We start from the raw sequence: 21,039 nt of genomic DNA, 5'->3' as shown, positions 1-21,039 counted from the left end.
TAACTTAGATGCTGGGTATTAAGTACTTTGAAAGTCGTACTAATAGAGCAACTGACGTCAAGCAGGGAATGGCAACCTAAGGTGAGCTCGAATACAAACTCGTACGCGACTTTGAACATTCGGGGAAGTGTTTAGAGACAGCGATAAAAAGTCTAATGATGAAGTTACATACGGAAGCGCATCTCGTAATATGGAGAACGGATTAGTAGTATACCGACAATAGCAATACATGAAAAGCTGAGCACTGCCAGCACTGCATTCGCAACTTGGAGGTGCAAGGCCGAGGGTAAGCTTGATTTAGTGGGGCTCCAAAAGTGACGCTTGAGCTCCTCCTAGTACATGTACCTACTGAAGTAGGTAGTGGGGTTGAAGTCACAATGAGGAGAAGAATTCAAGAGCAGAAACAACTGCTCATCGCTAGTGGTGCTAGAGGTACAGGGGTATATGTGCGTTGCAATAGGGGCAGAGCTGAAACCCAGAGGTATGTGTTGCATGATGGATTGTTTGATCTCGGAAGACTATCCACATATTCTGCCATACAACTAGTAGTATTATACGTACATACTGCTTGCTACTATTAATAGCAGTCACATCCTCTTCAAATACCAGGGCGCACGATATCACGTTGAGGCCATCTACGATATCCGCGCCGCCACTCTTCGGCCCAAGGCTCCCAGTTGGACCGGCCTGTCAACCTGTACGAGTATGACCTGGAGTGGAACTGAATCATACCAGGTAGGTAGTTGCGTGGCCACCTTGCTGAAGCCACAAGGACAGCTACGAGCATTTTAGCGGTAGCGAGTCTGTTGATCTGTTTGACCAAGTGCGGCTTTGGGATAGTACAAAAGGGCGACCCGTGGGGTATATGCTACTCGCAGAGGGGCTAACAACGTAAGTAAGTATCTACTATGTAGGGCAATCCCCATGTGCCTTTATCTGATACCGCTACAGGAAGGAGGGTGAGCGGCGTGAGGAGTATAATATTGGGATGATGGACAATGAGGAACACCAAATTCAACAGATCCAACAACGATCCAATAAATCCGACTGCCGAAGAAAGATGTTGAGACGATATGCAGCGTCCTGTGCAGTTTCGTTAGTGGTCACTCTGTTGCTGGCGATCTCTCAAGCGTGGCCTCGGGATGGTTGGCCAATTCCAGCAACGGAAGCGGGGCAATGGCGCAGGAGGTGGGAGGCTGGCATTCCAGACTCGGATCAGACCGTCGGCAAGACAGAGACCAAAGCTCTGCATCAAACGTGGAGAAGTTTCAGAAGAAAGACGCAAAGCTTGGGCTAGCAATCTGTGAGAGTTGTCTGAGGAAAGACATGATGGAGCAGTCCCAGGCTCCGGCCCCCGGGTCGTCTTGTCTTTTTGTCTTGTCTTGCCAGTCCGAGGCAAGCAATTTGCAAAAGACCAGACGAATCTCCGTTCAATTGACCCCGCCAGCCCGGCAGTCCGCCAACGGCGTCCAGGCATCAAAAGCACCCATGCGCTGAACTGCCCGACCATTCCCCTAATGATGATGGCCTCATTGGCTGCTTTGCACTGAAACCCCTCTCACCGCCTTCGGGCTTGTTGCTGCTTGGCTGTTGAGCCCCACTGAGAGCCCCTGCCGTTGTGGGGCACATCGTAACCAAGGTTGCAGGACTGAGGAGGTGCCCTGCTTGAGCACCGCAGCGGCGCATAATTAGTGCAGGTCCCAGAGGTTCCAGCACTCGTGGGAGCTCGAAATTGTGCTGCAACGGCCGCGCTAGGTGCTCCACCACGGCTACTTACTACTGCCGCCTGCCCACCACCTCGTGTTCCAGCTTCCGTCTCGTCGCCTGGCAGCTCTTCTTGCTTCTGCTATTCAGCCTCTTATCGTTCGCTAAGACGTCGTGCCGCTCCTACGGGAATCACATCCCAATTTACGGCCTCGAGAGCCCTCTGTCGGCATTTAATCGCCTCCACAACTGCCAGGTTGTGGCAGATTTCTCGACCCCTAGCGCGTCCACGGTCCCCTATCCTGTTCAACCCTTGCAGCAGGCTTGATCGACCACACAGAGATTGTACCTCCTCCCGACTCCCTCCTGCCGAGGAGACTCAGTTCCCTTTCTCTCTTTGCGAACATTGCCGAATCCTCGATTTCCGGCCGTCTCAACCATCCCGCCGCTCGTTGCTCACCGCTCGCCGCGCCCTCAACCCCACCACTCTATATCATGGGCGACGACATTCGCTCTCCGTCGCCGGTCGACGAGAAGGCTGTCGGCGCCGCGAAAGCTGCTGCTCGACCGCATCTCAGGACTGGCTCCAGCAACCCCAACATGAACGGCCCGCTCTACATGCAGACGTCTGGCAACGTAGTCCTGGTGCGGAAGCTCAAGCGCAAGGAGGAAGGCACCTGGAAACAGCTTGCTCGTTGGTTTGTTGAGAACCAGATTGGTACGTTGACCCCTCCGCACAAGCCAATTCCTCCTCAAGATTCTTTTGAAGCCACCCTCTTTTCCCCTGGTGGTGGCGAAACTGCCCCCTTTCTTCCCCAGGTCCCACCAACAACTGTGGCGCTCTCGTGGCTGACGTCGTTGTGGATCAACAGGTCTCTCGTTCAACCTTCTCGCGCTCCTCTTCCTGGTCAATGCCTTTATTCCCAAAGCCAGGGGCGTTGCCCACAAGTTCTTCCACCTGTGCCACTATAACGAGAACACCGGGCGCTATGGCATTGGAGCCGACGATGTCTACTTTATATCCTTCTGCATCGTTCTCTTCACCGGTCTGAGAGCCTGGACGATGGAGTATGTTCTGGCGCCAATCGCCAAGCTCCAGGGCATCACGAAGCGTAAGGACTTGACGCGCTTCAGCGAACAGGCGTGGTTGCTGGTCTACTACTGCTTCTTTTGGCCATTGGGGGTGGTAAGTGATCTCAAGGCAATATCTCGACTGAGGCGAGACGTCTGACTTTGGATATAGTACATGTACTGCAAGTCTCCCTACTACCTGAATCTTAGGGAGCTATGGACGGCATGGCCGGACCGTGAGCTCGATTGGCTCATGAAGTTCTATATCTTGGCGCAGTGGTCTTTCTGGCTGCAGCAGATCATTGTGATTAATATCGAGGAGCGGCGCAAAGACCACTGGCAGATGCTGAGCCACCATTTCATCACCTGCACCCTTCTCTCCTCATGCTACGGCTATCACCATACTCGTGTCGGCCACCTCATTCTCATCCTTATGGATGTCGTGGACATTTTCCTCCCGGTGAGTACAATTGTGACCCCCAACGATGCCTCTGTCAACGACTTACACATCCCAGCTTGCCAAGTGTCTCAAGTATGCGGGATTCACCACGATCTGCGACTACGTTTTTGGTATCTTTATGGTGTCATGGCTTCTGGCGCGCCACGTCTTCTATGTCATGGTGTGCTGGTCCATCTATGCGCACACACCCGAGATCATGCCCAATGGTTGCTTCACGGGTAGCAATGGCCGGCTTGTTGGCCCTGTCGACACTCCGGCGGGACTATCGTACCTGTTCGAACCGTTCTATAACACAACTGGGCACGTGTGCTACAATGAGACCATCAAGTGGGCATTCCTCACCCCGCTCGTCCTTCTCCAGGTCATCACCATTTTCTGGTTCATGATGATCATCCGGGTTGCAGTCAAGGTCCTCCGTGGACAGGGTGCTGAGGACAACCGCAGCGACGACGAAGGTGGCGTGGAGGAAGAGGAGGAGGAAGAGTTCGTCTACGAGGTGGCGGAGCCGCTCAAGGAGGAGGTCGGGGTGGAAGCGTTGGACCTCAAGAGCTGGGAGCGCAGGCATGGCGTCAAGATCCAGTCTAGCAGCTCGGGTGTGAGCCTGCCGGGCCACAGCGACCGGAAAGAGCTGCTCGGCCGCATCGGCTGTGAGAAGCAGGTTGAGTAAAAAGACAGAGGGGCCGTGGGCGTTGGTGGCGTTTGGTTGCCTTTTCCTCTTCACATGGCGGCCAACATTGTGATTCCCCCCTCCCCGTGACTGGGTGAGCTCTCTGGAAGAGAGGCCCGGCTCGGGGACACATAGAAAGAGAGTGCAAGCGATGCATAGATGACGAAGCAGCCTCGGGGAGGCGATGCACGACAGTTATCTGGCCGCGTACTGGGCTGGGCATATGTTTGATTCATTTCAGGTTTTTTTTTTTTTTTTTGCGGAGAGGGATGGATCCTGAGGTCCCTCATTGGGTTTTGCTGGTTATTTTCGTGCTTTGAACTGGGGTCGTATCTATGCTGCACTGCTGCAGACTTATCTTGCGTGAATACAAGTGATATCTTCTACGAGAGCCATGTTTTCGTCTTACACGGTGCTGCTATTGGTGCTTGCAGTAATGGGCAAATGTAGATGTCTAATAAACTCGAGGCGCTGTACTATGCTACGGCCAACTTGATAGATCCAACTGGATAGACCCAACTCAGCAGACGGGGAGTCCTTCTCCAAGGGCCAGCCCCTGAAGGCGTCAAGAGCTCTTTTCCTCCTCCAGCAGCTTGGTCCCCATCTCCCTTAGCTTAAACTTCTGGATCTTGCCGCTCGCCGTCTTGGGGTACTCATCCACCCACCACACGTACTTGGGCACCAGGTGCCCCGACAGCTTTCTCTTGACCCACTCCCTCACGCCGTCCTCCGTCACAGCATCCCCGTCCGCTCCCGCATGCCGTATCACGAACGCCGCCACCGCCTCCCCGAGTCTCTCGTCCGGCAGCCCCACGACGCTCACCTCCTGCACGCCGGGCATCTGGAACAGGCAGTTCTCCACCTCGAGCGGGTGGATGTTCTCGCCGCCGCGGATGATCAGGTCCTTGATGCGGCCCGTGATCTGCACGAACCCGTCCGCGTCCATGCTAGCCTCGTCGCCCGAGTACACCCACGTGATTCCGTCGGCCTCGGTCTGGCGCACCTCGGCCGTGCGTGCCTCGTCGCCGTAGTAGCCCTTCATGGCCAGGTAGCCGCCCGCGGCAAGCTCGCCGCGCTCGCCGAGGGGCAGCACGATGGAGCGGTCGTGGGGGTCGACGATCTTGACAGCGGTGTGGGGCATGACGGTGCCGACGGACGTGGTGCGCTGGATGAAGGGGTCCGAGGGGCTGGTCATGACGGAGACGGGGCTGGTCTCGGTCATGCCGTAGCAGATGACGAGGTCGCGGAGGCCGAGGGCGCCCTGGACCTTGTTCATGATGGCCTCGGGGACGCTGCTGCCCGCGCCGATGCCCTTGCGCAGGTTGGGCGGGGCGCGGGGCACGACGCCGGCCTCGAGGGCCTCGATGACGGCGATGAACATGGTGGCCACGCCGTAGAGGCCCGTGGCGTCGTGCTGGGAGCACATGCGGAGCGTGGCGACGGGGTCGAAGGCCGGCGAGGGGAAGAGGATGGCGGCGCCGGTGGTGGCGGTGGCCATATAGCCGAGAACGCAGCCGAAGCAGTGGAACAGGGGCGGGGGAACGACGATGCGGTCCGAGGGGTCGAGTCCCATGCGGTTGGCGATGAAGCGGCCGTTGTTCAAGATGGAGGAGTGTGAGAGCATGGCGGCCTTGGGGACGGAGGTGGTGCCCGAGGTGAACTGGATGTTGATGGCGTCGTCTGGGGAGAGGGGCGACGAGGGAGTGATGGGGTTGGAGGAGCCGTCGAGGAGGGAGGTGTAGGGCAGCAGGCAGGGGTAGGACTCGAGGGGGAAGAATACGTCGGGGTGACTGTGCCTGTTGTCGACGACGACGACATGGCGAAGTGAGGGCACCTTCTCACTCTGGATGCGCGTGGTCGAGAGGTCTTGGCCGAGGATCTCACGGAGGAGGCCCTCGTTGCTGGAGCCCTTGCCTGGGCGGTATGCCAGGTCAGTAACGGCACCGATGATGAGGACATTGGCACCGAGGTGGCTGAGAGCCGCGGTGACCTGATGGGCGGTGAACTTGGGGTTGAGAGGCGCGAGGATAGCACCCAGCTTGAAGAGGGCATAGGTGAGGGCGGCAAAGGGTGCGCCGTTTCCGAGAGAGACGGCGACGCGGTCCCCCTTGCGGACACCGAGCTGGGCAAGAGAGGCAGCGAGACGGTTCGACAGGAGGTCAAGCTCTTCGTAGGTGAGGGTGGTCTCTGGGGCGGAGAGGCCGGAGTTGGCTGGGACTGGCGAGCGTGCGATGACTGCTGGGCGGTCACCGAACTGGGATACTGTTGAGGCGAAGTGCTCGGGGATAGTTCCGTTGAAGAAAGCAGGCTGCGTGAAGGGTTGGCATCTGGCGAGTCTCAACTGGGCAATGTGGTACTGGTGTATGGAATCCAGTTGGCCACGGTAGCAAAACTCACCTCGTTGGGTCCTCTGCGTATGCTCAACCCTTCGGTGCTATTGCATCTCCTCTGGACGCCCTCAATGCGGCGGCAACCCAGCACTGCTCGTCGCAGGCCGGAGCTCAGAGCTAGCCTCCCTGCGGCTGAGCTACAGGTATGTAGGGGCAACATGACGCTTCAGTCCACCCGTGGCACCTTTGTTATGGTACTGGTATGCATGAAATGGGAGAGTGACGGGGGGCGGAAGAGGAGGATTCGGGGGAAACGTGAGGAGGAGGAGAGGAGTAGCAGAAGAGAGCCGAGGGGAGCAGTGAGAGCCTGGTGATGGAGGGCAGTGAGGAGCGCGGTCAACAGCCGAGATGGTCCCCCCGAACTGGCTGAACCCCACACGCAGAAGGTCACTGAGGTCCGTTATCCATGGTTATCCATGGCTTCCCCGCACACTCCAGTGGGTTCCCCACGATTGCACTGGGCCTCCTCAGTGTCCTTACTGGAGTCAACTGCGCGCCCAGCCTCCAAGCTCCCCCATCTCCAAGCCACCAGTGCACCGTTGAGTGGCACTAACCAGCTCTCCCCCCCACAAGGCCCCTGTTCGGAGAGCACTGCGACTTGGCAAACGGCGAATCCCCTCACAAGCTGGCAATTTTTATAAATCAAATCGTCGTCGCAATTTCCGCACTAGTAGCTGTAGTTTTATTGACGCGCCTTGAGAACCGCAACTCCATTGTGGCTTGGACGCGGAATTGAAGCCACCGTCGTCGGCTAAACACGGCCGTGCTCCAGGCTGCCTTCGCACTTCAAGTGTTGGCAACCCAGGCCTTCACACTCCGCGGTTCGCGTTGCGAGCTCTGCCAAGGCCTGCCCTGTCCCTCGCCTCCAAGACCACGTAGGCCACCCAAATGGACCCCTAATTCCAAGCTAAAACACGCTCTATCCTAGAATAGCTCTATAAGCCACCATGGCCTCCCATTTCCACGGCCGGGTGCATCATCGATGGTGAACATGTGACCGGACAATGGGGCGAGACAAAAACCGAAACATCCAGACGCCTGGTATATAAGAGGCCGCCGGGCCACTCGATTGGAACATCGGCCGGCGTTGCAAAAGATTGAATATACAATCGAGAAGAAGAAGATGAGGGAGTATTATTTGCTTTTCCGTTGGTTCCGTCGTGATCGGGCGTTACGGTAGGTAGATATCGAGTTCTTGTCGTTCGTTATGCTTGTATAAGCCTTGCATGCCTTCAGATCCTCAAGGCACGAGGCTCCACTGCTGGTCCTGCTCGCCAATGTGGCGCTCGCTCTCGGGCTTCCATGTTCCTGTTCGCCCAATTGTTAGTCTATGGCCCCGTTGGCAAAGAGGCGTGCATGCTAGGACCTACCCTCAAAGTCATGCTTGACAAAGGCCATCGGGTCGTCGGGCTCCTTGGCGCCCATCTGTCCGACGCCCGGCGAGAAGCTAGTAATGGGGAGGACGGCCACGTCGCCGACGCGCCTGCTCATCTCCATGCCAGTAAACTTGGTGTAGTCGATGGTACCTTCGCTGTTGCCCATGTCGAAGAAACGCTCGTCGTTGAAGTAGTCCATAATGGTGTCGGTCCAGACGGCCGGTCCAGTCAGCTCGACCACGCTGTTGTCGAGGAAGCTGGCTAGCTTGCCGGCACGCTTGAGCTCGAGGGTCGAGTTGGTGATGCGGGTGATGACATCGCGCAGGACGGGGTGACCCGGCTTGCTCTGGATGGTCCACTGGCAGAACTGGATGCGGCGGCTGTACCAATCGGCCCAGTCTGGTCGGTCGGGGTCGGCCTCGATGCCAATGACGAGGCCGACCGTCTCGCGGGGGATCTGGGAGGGAAGCCACTCGAGGGCGCTTTGGATGGCGTACGTGTCAATGTCGGAGTAGATGCCACCGCGGGCGTAGAGTATCAAATAGCGGAAGAAATCGGCCTTGAGGACCGGCAAAGGCATGGCGAGGTAGGCCTCGAGAATCTCGGGGACCGTGGCGTAGAAGAGGCGGAGCAGGTTGACGGCGTCATCGTCCGTAATGACCTCATGGACGAAGCCCGGATGTTGATTAGACCAGGACGACTCCTGCTCGTGGAATGTGAACCGGGGGTCGCTGGGGGAGTATTTCCACGTCTGCCAGATGTAGGCGGGGAATTTTGATTCCACATCGTAGGGAAATGCGTATGCGAGCTTGTCATACGTGCTCATGTGGGACATATCGGCCGTGGGCTTCCGCGGGGTGCGAATGCTCTGCTTCGTCTTCCGATGCTTCTGAACGACGGCGGCGGGTGCGGCGGGAGGGCGGTCGCCCGAAGAGGGGGAGGACGAGTCTTGGGCAGCATCATTCTTCCCATCGGCGGTCGATTCGGTACCTTGCTGAGAGTTTGTCGTCGCGATCGTAGGAGCGGTGGATGAGTCGTGGGATCGTGTGAGGAGGAAGAAGACTGTGATTAGGAAGACGGCAGCGACGATGGCGCGGCGGGAATTGATCATCTTGAAGAGGCTCTAGGCGGCGACGCGACCCTGACCAGGAGTTGAGGCGAAAAAGGAGAGCTGACCAGGGGGCCCGCGACGTCGGGGGCGAAGGAGAGACGAGACCAAATGGGCGACTGGTTATAACGACATGGACGATGACGGTTGTCTAGATATGACAACTCCAACGAGAGACGGAGGGGACTAGGAAAAAGAAAAAGATTTTCGAGAAAAAAAAAAGGGCGATGACGAGAATTGGATCTTGGGAAGGTATCTTGGGCAGTCCCCTGTTTGCCTGTGGGCGTCAGGTTGTCGAATCCACAATGGTTGCAAGCTTGCAGACACGTTGTGGGCTTGTGGGGGTCCTGGCGGTTGGTTGGCCGGCGTTCTGCACTGTTGCCAAGCACTGATGTAATCTTAGGGACTGGTTGGCTGATGGATGAAGGATGGGGAAGCTGGCAGGATGCAATAACGCTTATGACAGTGGGAAAGATGGAGGAGATTGAAGAGGTAATGAGGCTACGGAGCAGGCACTGCGAACGGGGAGATGATGATAATGAGAAATGAAGGATAAATTGCTAGGCAGGCCGTTTGCAGGCGCAGTGGTGCTGAGCACCTCACCTCAGGCGTAGGGAAGCAGCCATATTTAGGAGCCTCTCAGCCTCTCTCAGCCTCTCAGGCACTAGAGCCTTGACAGATAATACGTACAGAAGGAGGTTAGTGCCCACTGTCCAGTGCCCACCACCTGCAGTCTAAACTAAGATGCCCACATGCCCAGTGCCCAGTGGGCAGATTTCCAGTGCAGTGGGTGGGCCAGGGGCGGCAGATCTCTGTGGTAGGTGAAAATATGAGGTCAGCCCAGGCGGCAGGTGCGTCCCTGACAGCCCTGTTGGGGCAACTTGGGGGTCTGGCGGATCGTGGATGCACCATAAGCAGGGGTTCTTAATCAAATCGCCGCCGCCAGGCGTTTCAACTTTTTCAAACCGACTCATCGTTTGACGATCATGGTGACGCTGCAGTGCGACGATGCGACGATGCGACGATGGTGCAGCAATGGTAGCTTTGCTGCAAGAGCCACAAAGGATCTATTGAACCTTGTGTGCTCCTCACACGACGACGAGGCCGTTTTCGCGACGCATTCACTGATATGAGGCGTCGCACAAGGTTCAGCTAGCCCCTGGATATGAAACCATCAGCGCCGAGTGGGCTATGATATCCGTACGGATACGCATGCAAAGCTCAGAAGTTCCTAGTTCTAAAGTTCCAACTTCAGGATGGGGGAGATGGCCCAGCGGTCCCGCCGACTCGCATGCGGTCGAATGCCCTTGTGGCCCATAGCAAGGCCAGAGCTGGGCTCGTGGGTGCTTGCGATCGCCCGTAGCTTGAGGACGATGCCTATCCATGCCGCACTTGGAAGGGGGCACAATCCCCCGATTCCCCCTGTGGCTCTGACGGGCAGCATCCTCCGTTCGCAACGACTTCCTGCTGTAGTGCTGGGGACACCGCACCGCGTGCACGACAATCAGTCCCGGCACTGCGAGTGTGCCCCGATAAGGATCTGATGTTCAGATGTGAGGAACACCTACCCAAAGGGGCAAGCCAAAAAATATAGGAGCTAAGCCTCTGCATGCGCGCACGCGGTTCTCGCTGTCGCAGGTAGTAGAAGTGCTATGGATACCTTACCAAGCGATCGGCAAAAAAAACGAGACACCAGTATAATATTGCAGAGAGTACGGAGTAGTATTATGGGAGTAGTATTCGTATATATTCGCGCGTGCTTTACAATATACATGTATATATACTCACACATAGTTTTATTCAAGTCTATGTGTATAATAGCTGGCTATTAGTTTAGGCTAGCATTCTGTCTGTACGGAGTACCACGTGTGTATCCGTACTATTATTATGCTGTATCCGTACTTTGCACGAGGAGTTGCTTGGTGTCCCGCTTTTTTCTGCCACCCGCTTGCTTAGATTGCTATGCGTTTCGATGACGCCGATGGGATGTCGCCATTCGGATGATGGTTGTTTGCCTAGCAATGGGACCTTGGCTATTCTTATTCAGCAAGAGCGAAATTCCCGTCGAAACACCAAGTCCATCCCCTATCATCAATGACGATGCCAACGGCGATAATGTCGCCGTCTGAGCCAGGAGCCACAGTCACCCCGCCGACTCCAACCATCATTAATGCAAGCCCCTTCGGCAGCCCAGGGCACCGAGTGGTCCCCGACGTATCACAGTACTATTGCTGAGTCTATTAGTCTATTACCCCGCCGTCGGCGTTATCAGGCTCCCAATCGGCTCATCATCTCGTGATGCTCACGATCCGCTGTATCTCGAACCCGGCGGTTAGCTGGTCCCCAGTTGATCTTACTTGATCCTTACACCATCTTACCCCTCACCTCGCCAGGCACTCGTGAACCACGTCAATGGGTTTTAGCCTGAGCCTATGAGACAAAGTCCAATCTGCGAATATATCCCTTCAGGTCCCACGCTGCTCTGTCTACCGTGATCTCTTTCTTGCAAACTGACACATTTTTTCTGTCCCAATGGCTGGAAAATCCGTGGACCATCCGCACCCGCTGTCCCAACTCTCCGAAGCCGAGTTTCGGAGAGCACGGGACTGTGTCATCGAGCTTCATGGCAAGGACTCGAATCTCTTCTTTCGCTCCATCTTGGCCCATGAGCCCAAGAAGGTTGAGCTAGTACCCTACCTGGAGGCTGAACACGCCGGCACCCTCGACGATACGGTCCCGCGGCCGCCTCGACAGGCATTGATCGAGTACGATGTGGTCACGCCCACCGTGCACGAGTATATCCGGGCCGTGGTGAATATCGAGACGGGAGATGTCGTCTCCAAGGATTCGGCGAGTCCCAGAGTTAAGCCATACTTTACCGTGTAATACACCTTGAGCCCACGCCTCCCGAAATGTGACATGTATGCTGACGGGCGATGTAGGGGCGAGTTTTCCATGTTCCAGGATGCCTGCGACGCGTCCCAGCTGTTCAAGGACGCCCTGGCCGAGTTCTCCCTCCCGGAAGGCTTCAGCGTCACCATTGACCCCTGGCCGTACGGCCCAGACCACACCGACGAGACTCCCCGGTACATGCAGGGCCTAGTCTTTGCTCGGGACTCATCTAAGGAGAACATGGACTCCAACCACTATGGTTTCCCGATACCCATCATCCCCGTCGTGGACTGGGTGACTAAAGAGGTTATCCGCGTGGATCGTCTGCCCACGGGGGGAGCCGACGATGGCCTGGAAGCGGCCGCTCGAACAGAGTCACCCAAGAAGCTGTTCCACAACAGCAAGCAGGCCGAGTATGTTCCCGAGCTGCTGGACCAGCCTCTGCGCCAGGATCTGAAACCCATCAACGTTGTCCAGCCCGAGGGCGCCTCCTTCACCATCCAGTCCGACGGCCTCGTCGAGTGGCAGAAGTGGCGATTCCGCCTGGGCTTCACCCCGCGCGAGGGCGCCGTCCTGCACGACGTGTGCTACGAGAACCGCCCTATCCTGTACCGGCTGAGCTTCAGCGAGCTGACGGTGCCCTATGGCGACCCGCGCCCTCCCTTCTACCGCAAGCAGGCCTTTGACTTTGGCGACGGCGGCGTGGGCCGCGCTGCCAACAACCTCGAGCTGGGCTGCGACTGTCTGGGGGCCATCCACTACGTCGACTCGTTCCTCGCGGCTGCTGACGGCTCCCCGACGCCCGCCAAGTCGGTTGTGTGCATGCACGAGCAGGACAACGGCATCCTCTGGAAGCACACCAACTTCCGCACCAACCGCGGCGTTGTGACACGCAACCGCGAGCTCGTCATCCAGTTCATCGTCACGCTGGCCAACTACGAGTACATCTTCGCCTACAAGCTCGACCTGGCCGGCGGCCTCACCCTCGAGACGCGTGCCACGGGCGTCATGAGCGTCGTCGCCATCGACGAGGGCAAGACGAGCCCCTACGGCAACGTCGTGTCCCCCGGAGTGCTCGCCCAGAACCACCAGCACATCTTTGCCGCGCGCATCGACCCGGCCGTGGACTCGTACGCCGAGGGCGACACGCGCATCATAGTAGAGGAGAGTGTTGGGCAGAAGATTGACCCCCAGAAGAACCCCTTTGGGAACTACTACCAGATCCAGAGGAAGCCCGTCGACAAGGCGATGTGGATCGACGCGGAGCCCCGGCTCAACCGCGTCATCAAGCTCGAGAACGCGCACAAGACTAACGCCATCTCGGGCAAGAATGTGGGATACAAGCTCATCTCACCCGCGACGCAGACCATGCTGGCCGACGAGAACAGCGTCACCGCCCAGCGAGCACTGTTTGGCCACCACAACTTCTGGGTCACGGGATACCGGGACGGCGAGTTGTGGGCCGCTGGCGAGTTCACCAACCAGAGCCGCAGTGAGTCTGGCGGCGTGGGAGACATGGTCAAGAGAGGCGACTGGTTTTCCGACGAGGCTGCGCAGGCTAACGGACCGGGCTCGGAGGATGCCCAGGAGCACGGCGGTCAGAAGAGCAGCCCCGTTTTGTGGAGTGTGTATGGACTCACCCACAACCCTCGCGTGGAGGATTGGCCCGTCATGTAAGGTCCCTTATTTACCCCAGCCGTCCCCAGCTACTTCACTGACACCCTCCTCCCCCAGGCCGGTCGAGATCCACCAGATGCACCTCCGTCCCGCCGACTTCTTCACGTCGAACCCGGCCCTGGACGTGCCCTCGAAGCGCAACGACGCCAGTGTTCTGATCCCGTGCTGCGGCGCCAAGACGGTGCAGGAGGATCCCCTGAGCCACTTGCAGGGTGGAGCGCCGGATATTGGCGCCAAAGAGGCTGGGGCCAAGGTCGACGACGAGCCCAAGTCTAGTAAGAGGCTGAGCCGGGCATTGTCGGGCTTGCTGAAGCTCAAGGGGAAGGACTAGCTGGTAAGGAACCGGAAAGACCATCTGTGGATGTAGAAAGATAGATTCTTCATATCCAGACCCTATGAGACAAATCAGACAAATGTTACCGGACGACTGTAATTATACTTTGGGCCACTCGGCGTAGGAATGTATAAGAGCCCGGGGCCGGGCCCGGCGTAATGTGGGGCCCGCCCGGACCTGGATCTCTTGGCATCATTGCTGACCGGTGGAGGGAGAGTTCAGATTCACAGCAAGCGTGTCGCAAGGAAGAACCAAGGAATACAATTATCTTCGAGCTGGAAATATAATTTATACATGGCGGGGATAGTTCTGCCGTGTATTCTTTATGCGAAACCGGAATATTACGTCCGCGACGCATATTATTCCTGATCTACGGAGTATATTGCCATGGATATAGTAATCAACGCTCCAATCCAAATCATTCTCCCCAAACTGGCTGTGACAGCTGGTACAGATCGACAGCCATAACTGTTACATTTTTAACGACAGTTTTGGGCCGCGTACTGGGATTCCCAAATCCTGGGTACGAGTCTATGTTGAATCCCACCATCCGGGTGAATTCAGCGTTTGCTATGATGGCGACTGTGGTGAGTATCTTCCACCTGTGGATCAACGTTTGATTGGCCTTCCCGATCATAAGCTGTGTTATGTGGAATATCCCCGTAGGCGAAGGAAGCCCTGCGTGGCCTGATCCGACTAGGAGCATCTAGCGGTGAGGAATCCTGGTTCCTCCTGGCCATGCTTTCGGAATGGGGACCCGCATTTTCAGTCTCACACAATCCGGGTTCCTGGCTCGTTGGCTGGGCATCTCTAATGCCAAGGCCAAGGCGATTTGGATGGATGTCGATTGACCCCTCTGGCCTCGGGTTGTGTTTTGTGGGACCTCCACCAAGCGTAATAGGAGAGACAGGGTGAAGGTTAATCGATTGTGTTGGTCCTGATTCCTGTTCCATGTCACCTTCCTGGCGACGGGGATCCAAGAATCTGCGTAGAAGACTGCCCGCCCGGCCTGGGGAATCCGGCGTCCCGCCCGGTTTGCGACGTAATCATCCGAGTTTGTGTAAGTACACGGATTGTCTCTCCGTGGTGGGTACCCAATTGAAGATCCGGGATCCTTGATAACTGTCTGGGTGTTCCCAAAAGTCTGAGGGGCCTCTAACGGCTCTTCTGACCGCCCGTGTATGCCCTAGGTTGTTGGCTTCGACTCTTTGGGCGACGTCAGCCCCAGATCCGCCAGCTAAGAGTCTGTGAGCTTGGCAAAGTGCTGGTTCCAGATCCATCCAACGATTTTCTCAGGGTCTTCTTGGTTCTTGGCTAACCATAACTCGCCCTTTACGGTATACACTTCAAAGACCTACACAGAATTTAGCTAGAGTTACTTTTATTGTCTGTTGAAACATGGTGCTCACCTCGCCGGCTGCGTAAGTCAGATAAGGATAGCCTGCCTCGTACTTCGTCGTGGGCAAGTTGAACTCGAAAAGGGATGCTGCAAGCCACAGCACAGGGGGCTCATTCGTTTCGGTGTTTTCTGCAAGCGAGGCCTGTTCCATCGCAGGCACCTCTACGACTGATTTACCTGGCTCGAGGGAAGCGTCAGCGGTTATGGAGCCAGGAGTGCTCGGCGACTCGGGCGTTTTGTGGTGGCCCGATGTCAGCGCAGCAGAAACAAGGTCTCTGAACTGGAGGCTCTGGGTGTCGGGGTCGCACGCTAGACGATGGGTCAGGCAACGTGTGGCCTCCCTGTTTGCAGTAAAATCTTTAGATTCGAAGAAGCCTGTGCCATCCGAGTTGACAAAGAAACGAGGAGCTTGAGTGAGCTCGATCCCAATATCTTCAGTCACAGACCCTGGCGAATAGATATTCAACACGTGAAGGAGGGGGTACTCGATTCTGAACTCGGTCTTGTTGGTGGCATTATGGTACGTGATTTTGCTGTCGTCTGGCCAAAAAGTGACGATTAGATCCTCGGTGTCTGTCCTCATGCGCATCCAGCTGCCGATGTGGATGGAGGAGCAAGAGAAGCGGACTATCACTGGATGATTAGCTTTCCGGTATCAACGTTCTAAGCTGAATGTACCAAGATAGTCTGGAAAAGGGGGGAGTTGTTTTTATTACAATTTCCGTTGTGCTCCGCATGGTCTGCCTTTTCGGAGACGATGTAGCTGCTCTCTGACTCTTTAGGCTGAGAAAACTGCCACTCGCTAGACTGACCCTCTGGCACTATTCTTATGGGCACCTTCATTTCCTTGAAAAGACCTAAGAAACGCAGGAGCGTGCGCCTCCGTTTGAACTCAACGATCAGATCACCGCGCTTTGACCGGCCTGCAAGGGGTGTGGCCGTTTCGTGCCCACCCGGCATGTGGATAAAGACTCTATGGGCTGCCATGTTGTCACTCGACGTGTCGCACCGGACCGCAGACACCTCGTCTAGGTCTAGGCTAAAGTCAAACGGATCTTTGGGCAGTGCCCACTGGACAGGGTGTGTTCTCCGAAGAACTCGGTGCTCCAGCTTGCGCTGGTACGGGTTCCACCTCCAGTACTGTGTTTCTTCGGTCGAGCCGGCATGCATGCGGGACCGAATCTGCCGCAATCGGAAGGTATTTTTTCTGAGGGGCTCGCCGGTGGAAGATTCAGCATCCAGAAAGCCATCCAGGGTTTCGTTGTCCGTTAATGACTCCGATGCACCATCGTTTGAGTCGACATTTCCGACAAGAGTTGAAGTGCGGGTCGTGATTTCTACATCATGTTCTTGCTGGCTTGCTCCGTCCATACCATCCACAGCGAGATGGGAAATCTCTGAACGGTAACGGGCATCAAAAGCTCGGAAAGCTAACGACGCCGCAATAGTTGTAGGATGGTTCTGGCCAAGCACCCTTTTCGCAAAACGCAACACTGACCGGTGCCGCTCTTGAGCGCCTGAAATGTCCCCGGTCTTTTCATACAGCGCCGCAAGCTTGGCCATGGGCTCGATACACCAGGCATTGTCAACTCCTGGAGAGCCACTCTGAGAACCTTGAAGAGTCTCTATCGCTTGGACATAAATTGAAATAGCCTCACTATACTGATCTTGTTGCTCCAAGGATCCGGCAAGGCTAAGAAGACTTTGGATTGTGTCTGGATGGTCTCGGCCCAACTGTTCCACCCTTTCGTCGAGGATACCTTGATGGAGACTCTGGCCTTTTTTGGGTTCGCCCCGTAGGCAGTATAGTTTGGCTGCGCTTTCCCTGGCCCTGAGTGTCCTGGGGTCTGACGGACCGTAAAGCGAAGTCATATCGTTCAAGGCAAGTGTCGTATATTCTTCGGCATCTTCCCATTGGCCCGCGCCTTGGTAAGCCGAAGCGAGAATCGAACTAGCCTCGAGCAGTAGGCCACGTTGGTTCTTGTCGATAGAGATAGTATAGATGATGCGCCCGGCCGATCGTACTGCATGGTCCCATTCATGTAGCTTGTTGAGGGTGGTGGCCAAATCCAATAGGGCAACCTGTAATTCCTCCTGATTGGGCGCTCCCGGGTACTTGTCAAAAAAGTCCACAACTTCTTGCTGCATCAATCTTGCCTGTAGAAGCTTGCCATGTTCTTGATAGGTCCTCGCGAGCTCCAATAGGCTGTTCCGAGTTTTGGGATGATCATCCCCGAATATGTCTTGAACCGCATTCACATACTTCCTCGTGATTTCTTCCGCCTGTCCCCAGAGACCTTGGCGGTTCAGGGTGCTAACCACACGAGAGACAAGCTCCCATCTGATGTCTAGCCCAGTGCTGGTCGAAATATCAATATTGACGCTGAGCGCCTCCAATGCATGGCCCAGATACTCGCTACGCAACTCGCGATCCTGGATTATGTTGCGGGGATATACTTTGTGCAAGACCTTGATGGCGATACCTGGGACTACTAGAAACTGGCGTCGTTCCCGAAGCCAATCACGCCTGAGAGAATGGGCCACCCCATGGATGGCGAGTTTGAAGCCGTCCTTCTGATAACGAATCAAGAAGTACTTTTCCAGTTCCGCCACTACGCTGTCGGCTGTCGGCTTCCCTTCTTCCAATGACTTGGCCGGATACTCATCGCACAGCGCCTCAAGCAGTGACTTGGGGACATCTGTGCTTCGAAAGAAGCTCAACACAGAGAGGGTTGTGGATACAAGCTCGTCTTGCTCTGATAGATACGGAAAGGCAACACGCCAGTATAGAAGCTGTTTGGTTGACATGGCAGTGTTGTCTTTGGAATATTCTTGGAGGCGTCTCATAAACCCAGGGACATCGGCTTCGAGTATTTGTATAAAAAAGGCCGCGAGGGAGATTGCCGAACGATCGAAATCTAGTTGCGAAGACAAAAGCACCTCATGGTCAGTTGGTATACCGGAGCCTCGGGTCGCTTTCCGCACTATATTATGGGAGCGGTATTGGTCGGGAGAGCGAATCTCTAAGGTATTGCAATTCCCTGCCAGACGGCGCCGTAACTCTTGGCTTCTGGTAATGATGAGAATCGATCCCTCAACGCACCGAGGGATATATGCCTCCATCGCCTGTTCGGCTTTGTCGAGGTTCGATCGATCATCATACCAACCGTGCTCTTCCACCATGTGCACTTTGACTCTGGAGTCATCGGCAGAGTAAAAAAAGCAGTCGTCAAAAGTACACTCAAAATAACGAGTGGTTTCGTGTTCGATCCTATCCCGTCGTCTTAACTGGGAGTCGACGGCGTGCTTGGCACGCTGGATGACGAAAGGGTCGCCCCTCTGGACGAACACTTCTGGGTCATTGGCTCCGTCAATGACCATGCACCATCTTTTTTGCAATTCTAGGTGCTCCTTAACGGCTAGACAGACGTCCAAATTGGGGCTATTAAGGCCGGAGAGGCCTTGGCCCCTGGCAATAGCGCGATAAGATTCACAGAAGGAGTTTCTTGTGGAACCATCAACCCAGAAGATTGGGAGCTCCGCCAAGTCCTCCTTGAGCTTATAGCAGAACGCAAGGGCCGTACGAGTTTTCCTATGGCTAAGTTAGCGAGGTCAGGTATTGACGGCTGTAAAGCGCGACCGTGATGGTGAATCGCATACCCGAATTGAGCTTGCCCTTGAATACACGCAATTGGTTGATCTTTTAATTGTGCTGGAGACTCCTCTAGGCGTAACGAGGACCCGAGGTACCCGTAAGCAAAATAAAAATTATTCGTCATGCTATCGTCTAAAAATGAGTGTGTTCCCGACGAGCGGGAAGAAGTTTGCTGGGTCGCTCGTGACGACTTGTCTCCTTGCTCATCTGCGAAGCAGATATCAACAGGAAAATCACACTGTCGACTAGAAATCTCTTGATCAGCTATCAGGTCTAGGCGATTGTAGTCGTACTGGCACGGTTGGCGATGATCTGTCTTATCACTGGCTGCTTGATCCTCATCTTGGACGGCGAATATCCATTGAACGATATGAGTCGCATCGGTCATATCAGGCCTGAAAGTCCATACCTCACCCCCATTATCCACCTCGCCTGGCCTTGGCCAAGGAAGAGCGCGAAGGGAAAAGTCGTGAATATGTTCTAGCACGTGGTCTAATAGTTCCGGCGAGTCAGAAGGGCCTTTGACTTCACAAAGGGGACATGCGTTGATGCCCATCCTTTGCTGCGCCGAGTGTGGTATGAGACTCGAGATATCTGCCCCTTCGATTGAATTTTGGTGGTTGCTATAAAAGTGATCCATGATCGCTGTCATTGTTGTGAACATTGGGCTGTCCTCGCACATAGGGCACTGCCATGTTGGAGGATGGTCCTGTCTGATGTGCCGCTCCAATGCCGTCCTAGTGCTATAGAGAACATCAGGGGCCGGACAACCATCGACGATGCACGTGTAGGGAGATAAATCCTCGCTCAAATGCTTTCTGGAGATAGTTTAGTTAGTGGTGGGTGGAATATCGTAAAATAAGTATTCAAGGTGGTAAAATACCTCCACTTCACATTGTTCCTGGCATCTTCAATGGGCAAGGTCTGGCAGCAACATGGACATTGGAACATAGTTTGGTTCGGATCAGTAAGTTTGGGCTGGGGGTACCGGGCAGTTGCAGCAATCTGTGTGATTTCTGTCCTTGGCGTGGATCCCTCCGATTTAGTACGGCCCGAGTTGTTGTACCTCAGCTTGCTCTCTGCAATCGACGCAGTAGTTACTGACATAGTCAGCGTCTCTTGGAGTTTTGGGCCAGAAGAGTTGACTTTGTCGGAAATCTCGAGACGTACGCCAAGGGGCGTATTGGGCGATTGATTGCCGCGAGTCTGAACGTCTTGACGGCTATTGGCACTGTCCTTGGGTGTGCCCGAATCTTCAGGAACTGGGGATAGGCCCGTATCTCTTCTCTTAAGGCCCTTAGAGTGTCTGTGAGCTTGAAGAAACCGGTTCCTGCGCCGCAAGTTAGCTTGCACGAGACGTTCCTGAACAGGTGTCAGGGGACCCATTTTGGCCTTGAAATTATTCTCGCCGCGGCCGCCCTCCTGTGGCCGAAGGACAGCAATGCACTCTAGGTGGGCCTTGAGCTCGGGGTGTTCATCAGGATTGAACAGGCGATCAGCTTTGTGGAGACGTGACTTTCTGCCTGTCCGCCGAACGGCCAGAGAAAGCGAGGCAAGGTTGCTTAGCGAGGAATCGATATCAAGCAAGATCTCATCTAGGGGTTCATCGTTTTGTTGCAGCTCAGCGCATTCCTCGAGGGCGTGGTAGAGCATAATGAGATTGCCCTTGACCAGCGACAGGTCCATAGGGCGCGAGCTGAGCCTCGAATCGAGGGAGGCCTTAGACAAAGCCAGGGCGCCGATGCCATCGATCCAGAGATTGAAGTCGGCGAGGCGATACTCGATGCGCTCGTCGAGCTCCGGCGCCGCAACGTAAGCAGCATGGTTGACGTTGGGATCCTGACGATGATCCTGATTGGATTTAAGTCGAGATGGCACCAGGCAACGCTCGAAGGATGCAAGGCATTTTCGCGAAATGTTTGCGGCGCTTAGTCCCATGAGATCCATGATGCTGTTAGCCGTGGACGGGCCTTGGAGAGGCCGCCGTCATCTGGGTCCTATGGTGCGCATGAGGCTCTGGATGCTCCTGGGGGAGGGGCACTATGACTCGTGAGGGATTGACAATCTGGATTTGGAGATGGTCAGAAGCTGAGATGCAGGGCGGCTGCATCGTCAGCCAGTTGCAACACCGTCTGTCCGACAATGATTGGTCGTCAGTTGTGGCTGATGCTGGAGGCAACCGAAGCGCCCCAAAATATGAGGTAGCTGAATTCTACTAAGGCAAGTAATCACCACTCAGGTAGGCAGGGGCGAAGGGGATGGGAGAGGATGGAGGGGATATATTCGGAAGGAACTACCTGCTGGAA

At 55.6% G+C, this 21,039-nt stretch overlaps 6 protein-coding genes across 6 annotated transcripts; 2 read left to right on the top strand and 4 right to left on the bottom strand.

Annotated features, from left to right (window-relative positions):
- Window positions 1-2,199: 2,199 nt before the first annotated feature.
- lag1 (TLC domain-containing protein) lies at window positions 2,200-3,902 on the top strand (the record flags this gene model as incomplete). Its single annotated transcript, XM_083194634.1, has 4 exons — window positions 2,200-2,422; window positions 2,577-2,890; window positions 2,948-3,235; window positions 3,291-3,902. 4 exons carry the CDS (start codon window positions 2,200-2,202, stop codon window positions 3,900-3,902), a joined length of 1,437 nt encoding a protein of 478 aa, XP_083049547.1.
- Window positions 3,903-4,467: 565 nt separating this feature from the next.
- Window positions 4,468-6,452, bottom strand: ACO1O0_005207 (uncharacterized protein; the record flags this gene model as incomplete). Its single annotated transcript, XM_083194633.1, has 2 exons — window positions 4,468-6,210; window positions 6,300-6,452. 2 exons carry the CDS (start codon window positions 6,450-6,452, stop codon window positions 4,468-4,470), a joined length of 1,896 nt encoding a protein of 631 aa, XP_083049546.1.
- A 1,080-nt stretch (window positions 6,453-7,532) lies between these two features.
- Window positions 7,533-8,779, bottom strand: och1 (nucleotide-diphospho-sugar transferase; the record flags this gene model as incomplete). Its single annotated transcript, XM_083194632.1, has 2 exons — window positions 7,533-7,600; window positions 7,663-8,779. The coding sequence occupies 2 exons, from the start codon at window positions 8,777-8,779 to the stop codon at window positions 7,533-7,535; spliced, it is 1,185 nt and encodes a 394-aa protein (XP_083049545.1).
- Window positions 8,780-11,308: 2,529 nt separating this feature from the next.
- Window positions 11,309-13,676, top strand: ACO1O0_005205 (uncharacterized protein; the record flags this gene model as incomplete). The annotated part of the gene is made up of 3 exons (XM_083194631.1): window positions 11,309-11,658; window positions 11,719-13,341; window positions 13,403-13,676. 3 exons carry the CDS (start codon window positions 11,309-11,311, stop codon window positions 13,674-13,676), a joined length of 2,247 nt encoding a protein of 748 aa, XP_083049544.1.
- Window positions 13,677-14,916: 1,240 nt separating this feature from the next.
- Window positions 14,917-18,023, bottom strand: ACO1O0_005204 (uncharacterized protein; the record flags this gene model as incomplete). Its single annotated transcript, XM_083194630.1, has 4 exons — window positions 14,917-15,033; window positions 15,089-15,705; window positions 15,795-17,782; window positions 18,019-18,023. 4 exons carry the CDS (start codon window positions 18,021-18,023, stop codon window positions 14,917-14,919), a joined length of 2,727 nt encoding a protein of 908 aa, XP_083049543.1.
- A 1,465-nt stretch (window positions 18,024-19,488) lies between these two features.
- On the bottom strand, window positions 19,489-20,680 carry ACO1O0_005203 (uncharacterized protein; the record flags this gene model as incomplete). Its single annotated transcript, XM_083194629.1, has 2 exons — window positions 19,489-19,551; window positions 19,628-20,680. 2 exons carry the CDS (start codon window positions 20,678-20,680, stop codon window positions 19,489-19,491), a joined length of 1,116 nt encoding a protein of 371 aa, XP_083049542.1.
- Between the last annotated feature and the right edge of the window lie 359 nt (window positions 20,681-21,039).

The sequence above is a fragment of the Amphichorda felina genome (genome assembly GCF_050947745.1).
Source record: "Amphichorda felina strain 45539 chromosome Unknown scaffold_5, whole genome shotgun sequence".
NCBI classification, from domain to species: Eukaryota; Fungi; Ascomycota; class Sordariomycetes; order Hypocreales; family Bionectriaceae; genus Amphichorda; species Amphichorda felina.
This window is presented reverse-complemented; position numbering and strand designations above follow the sequence as displayed.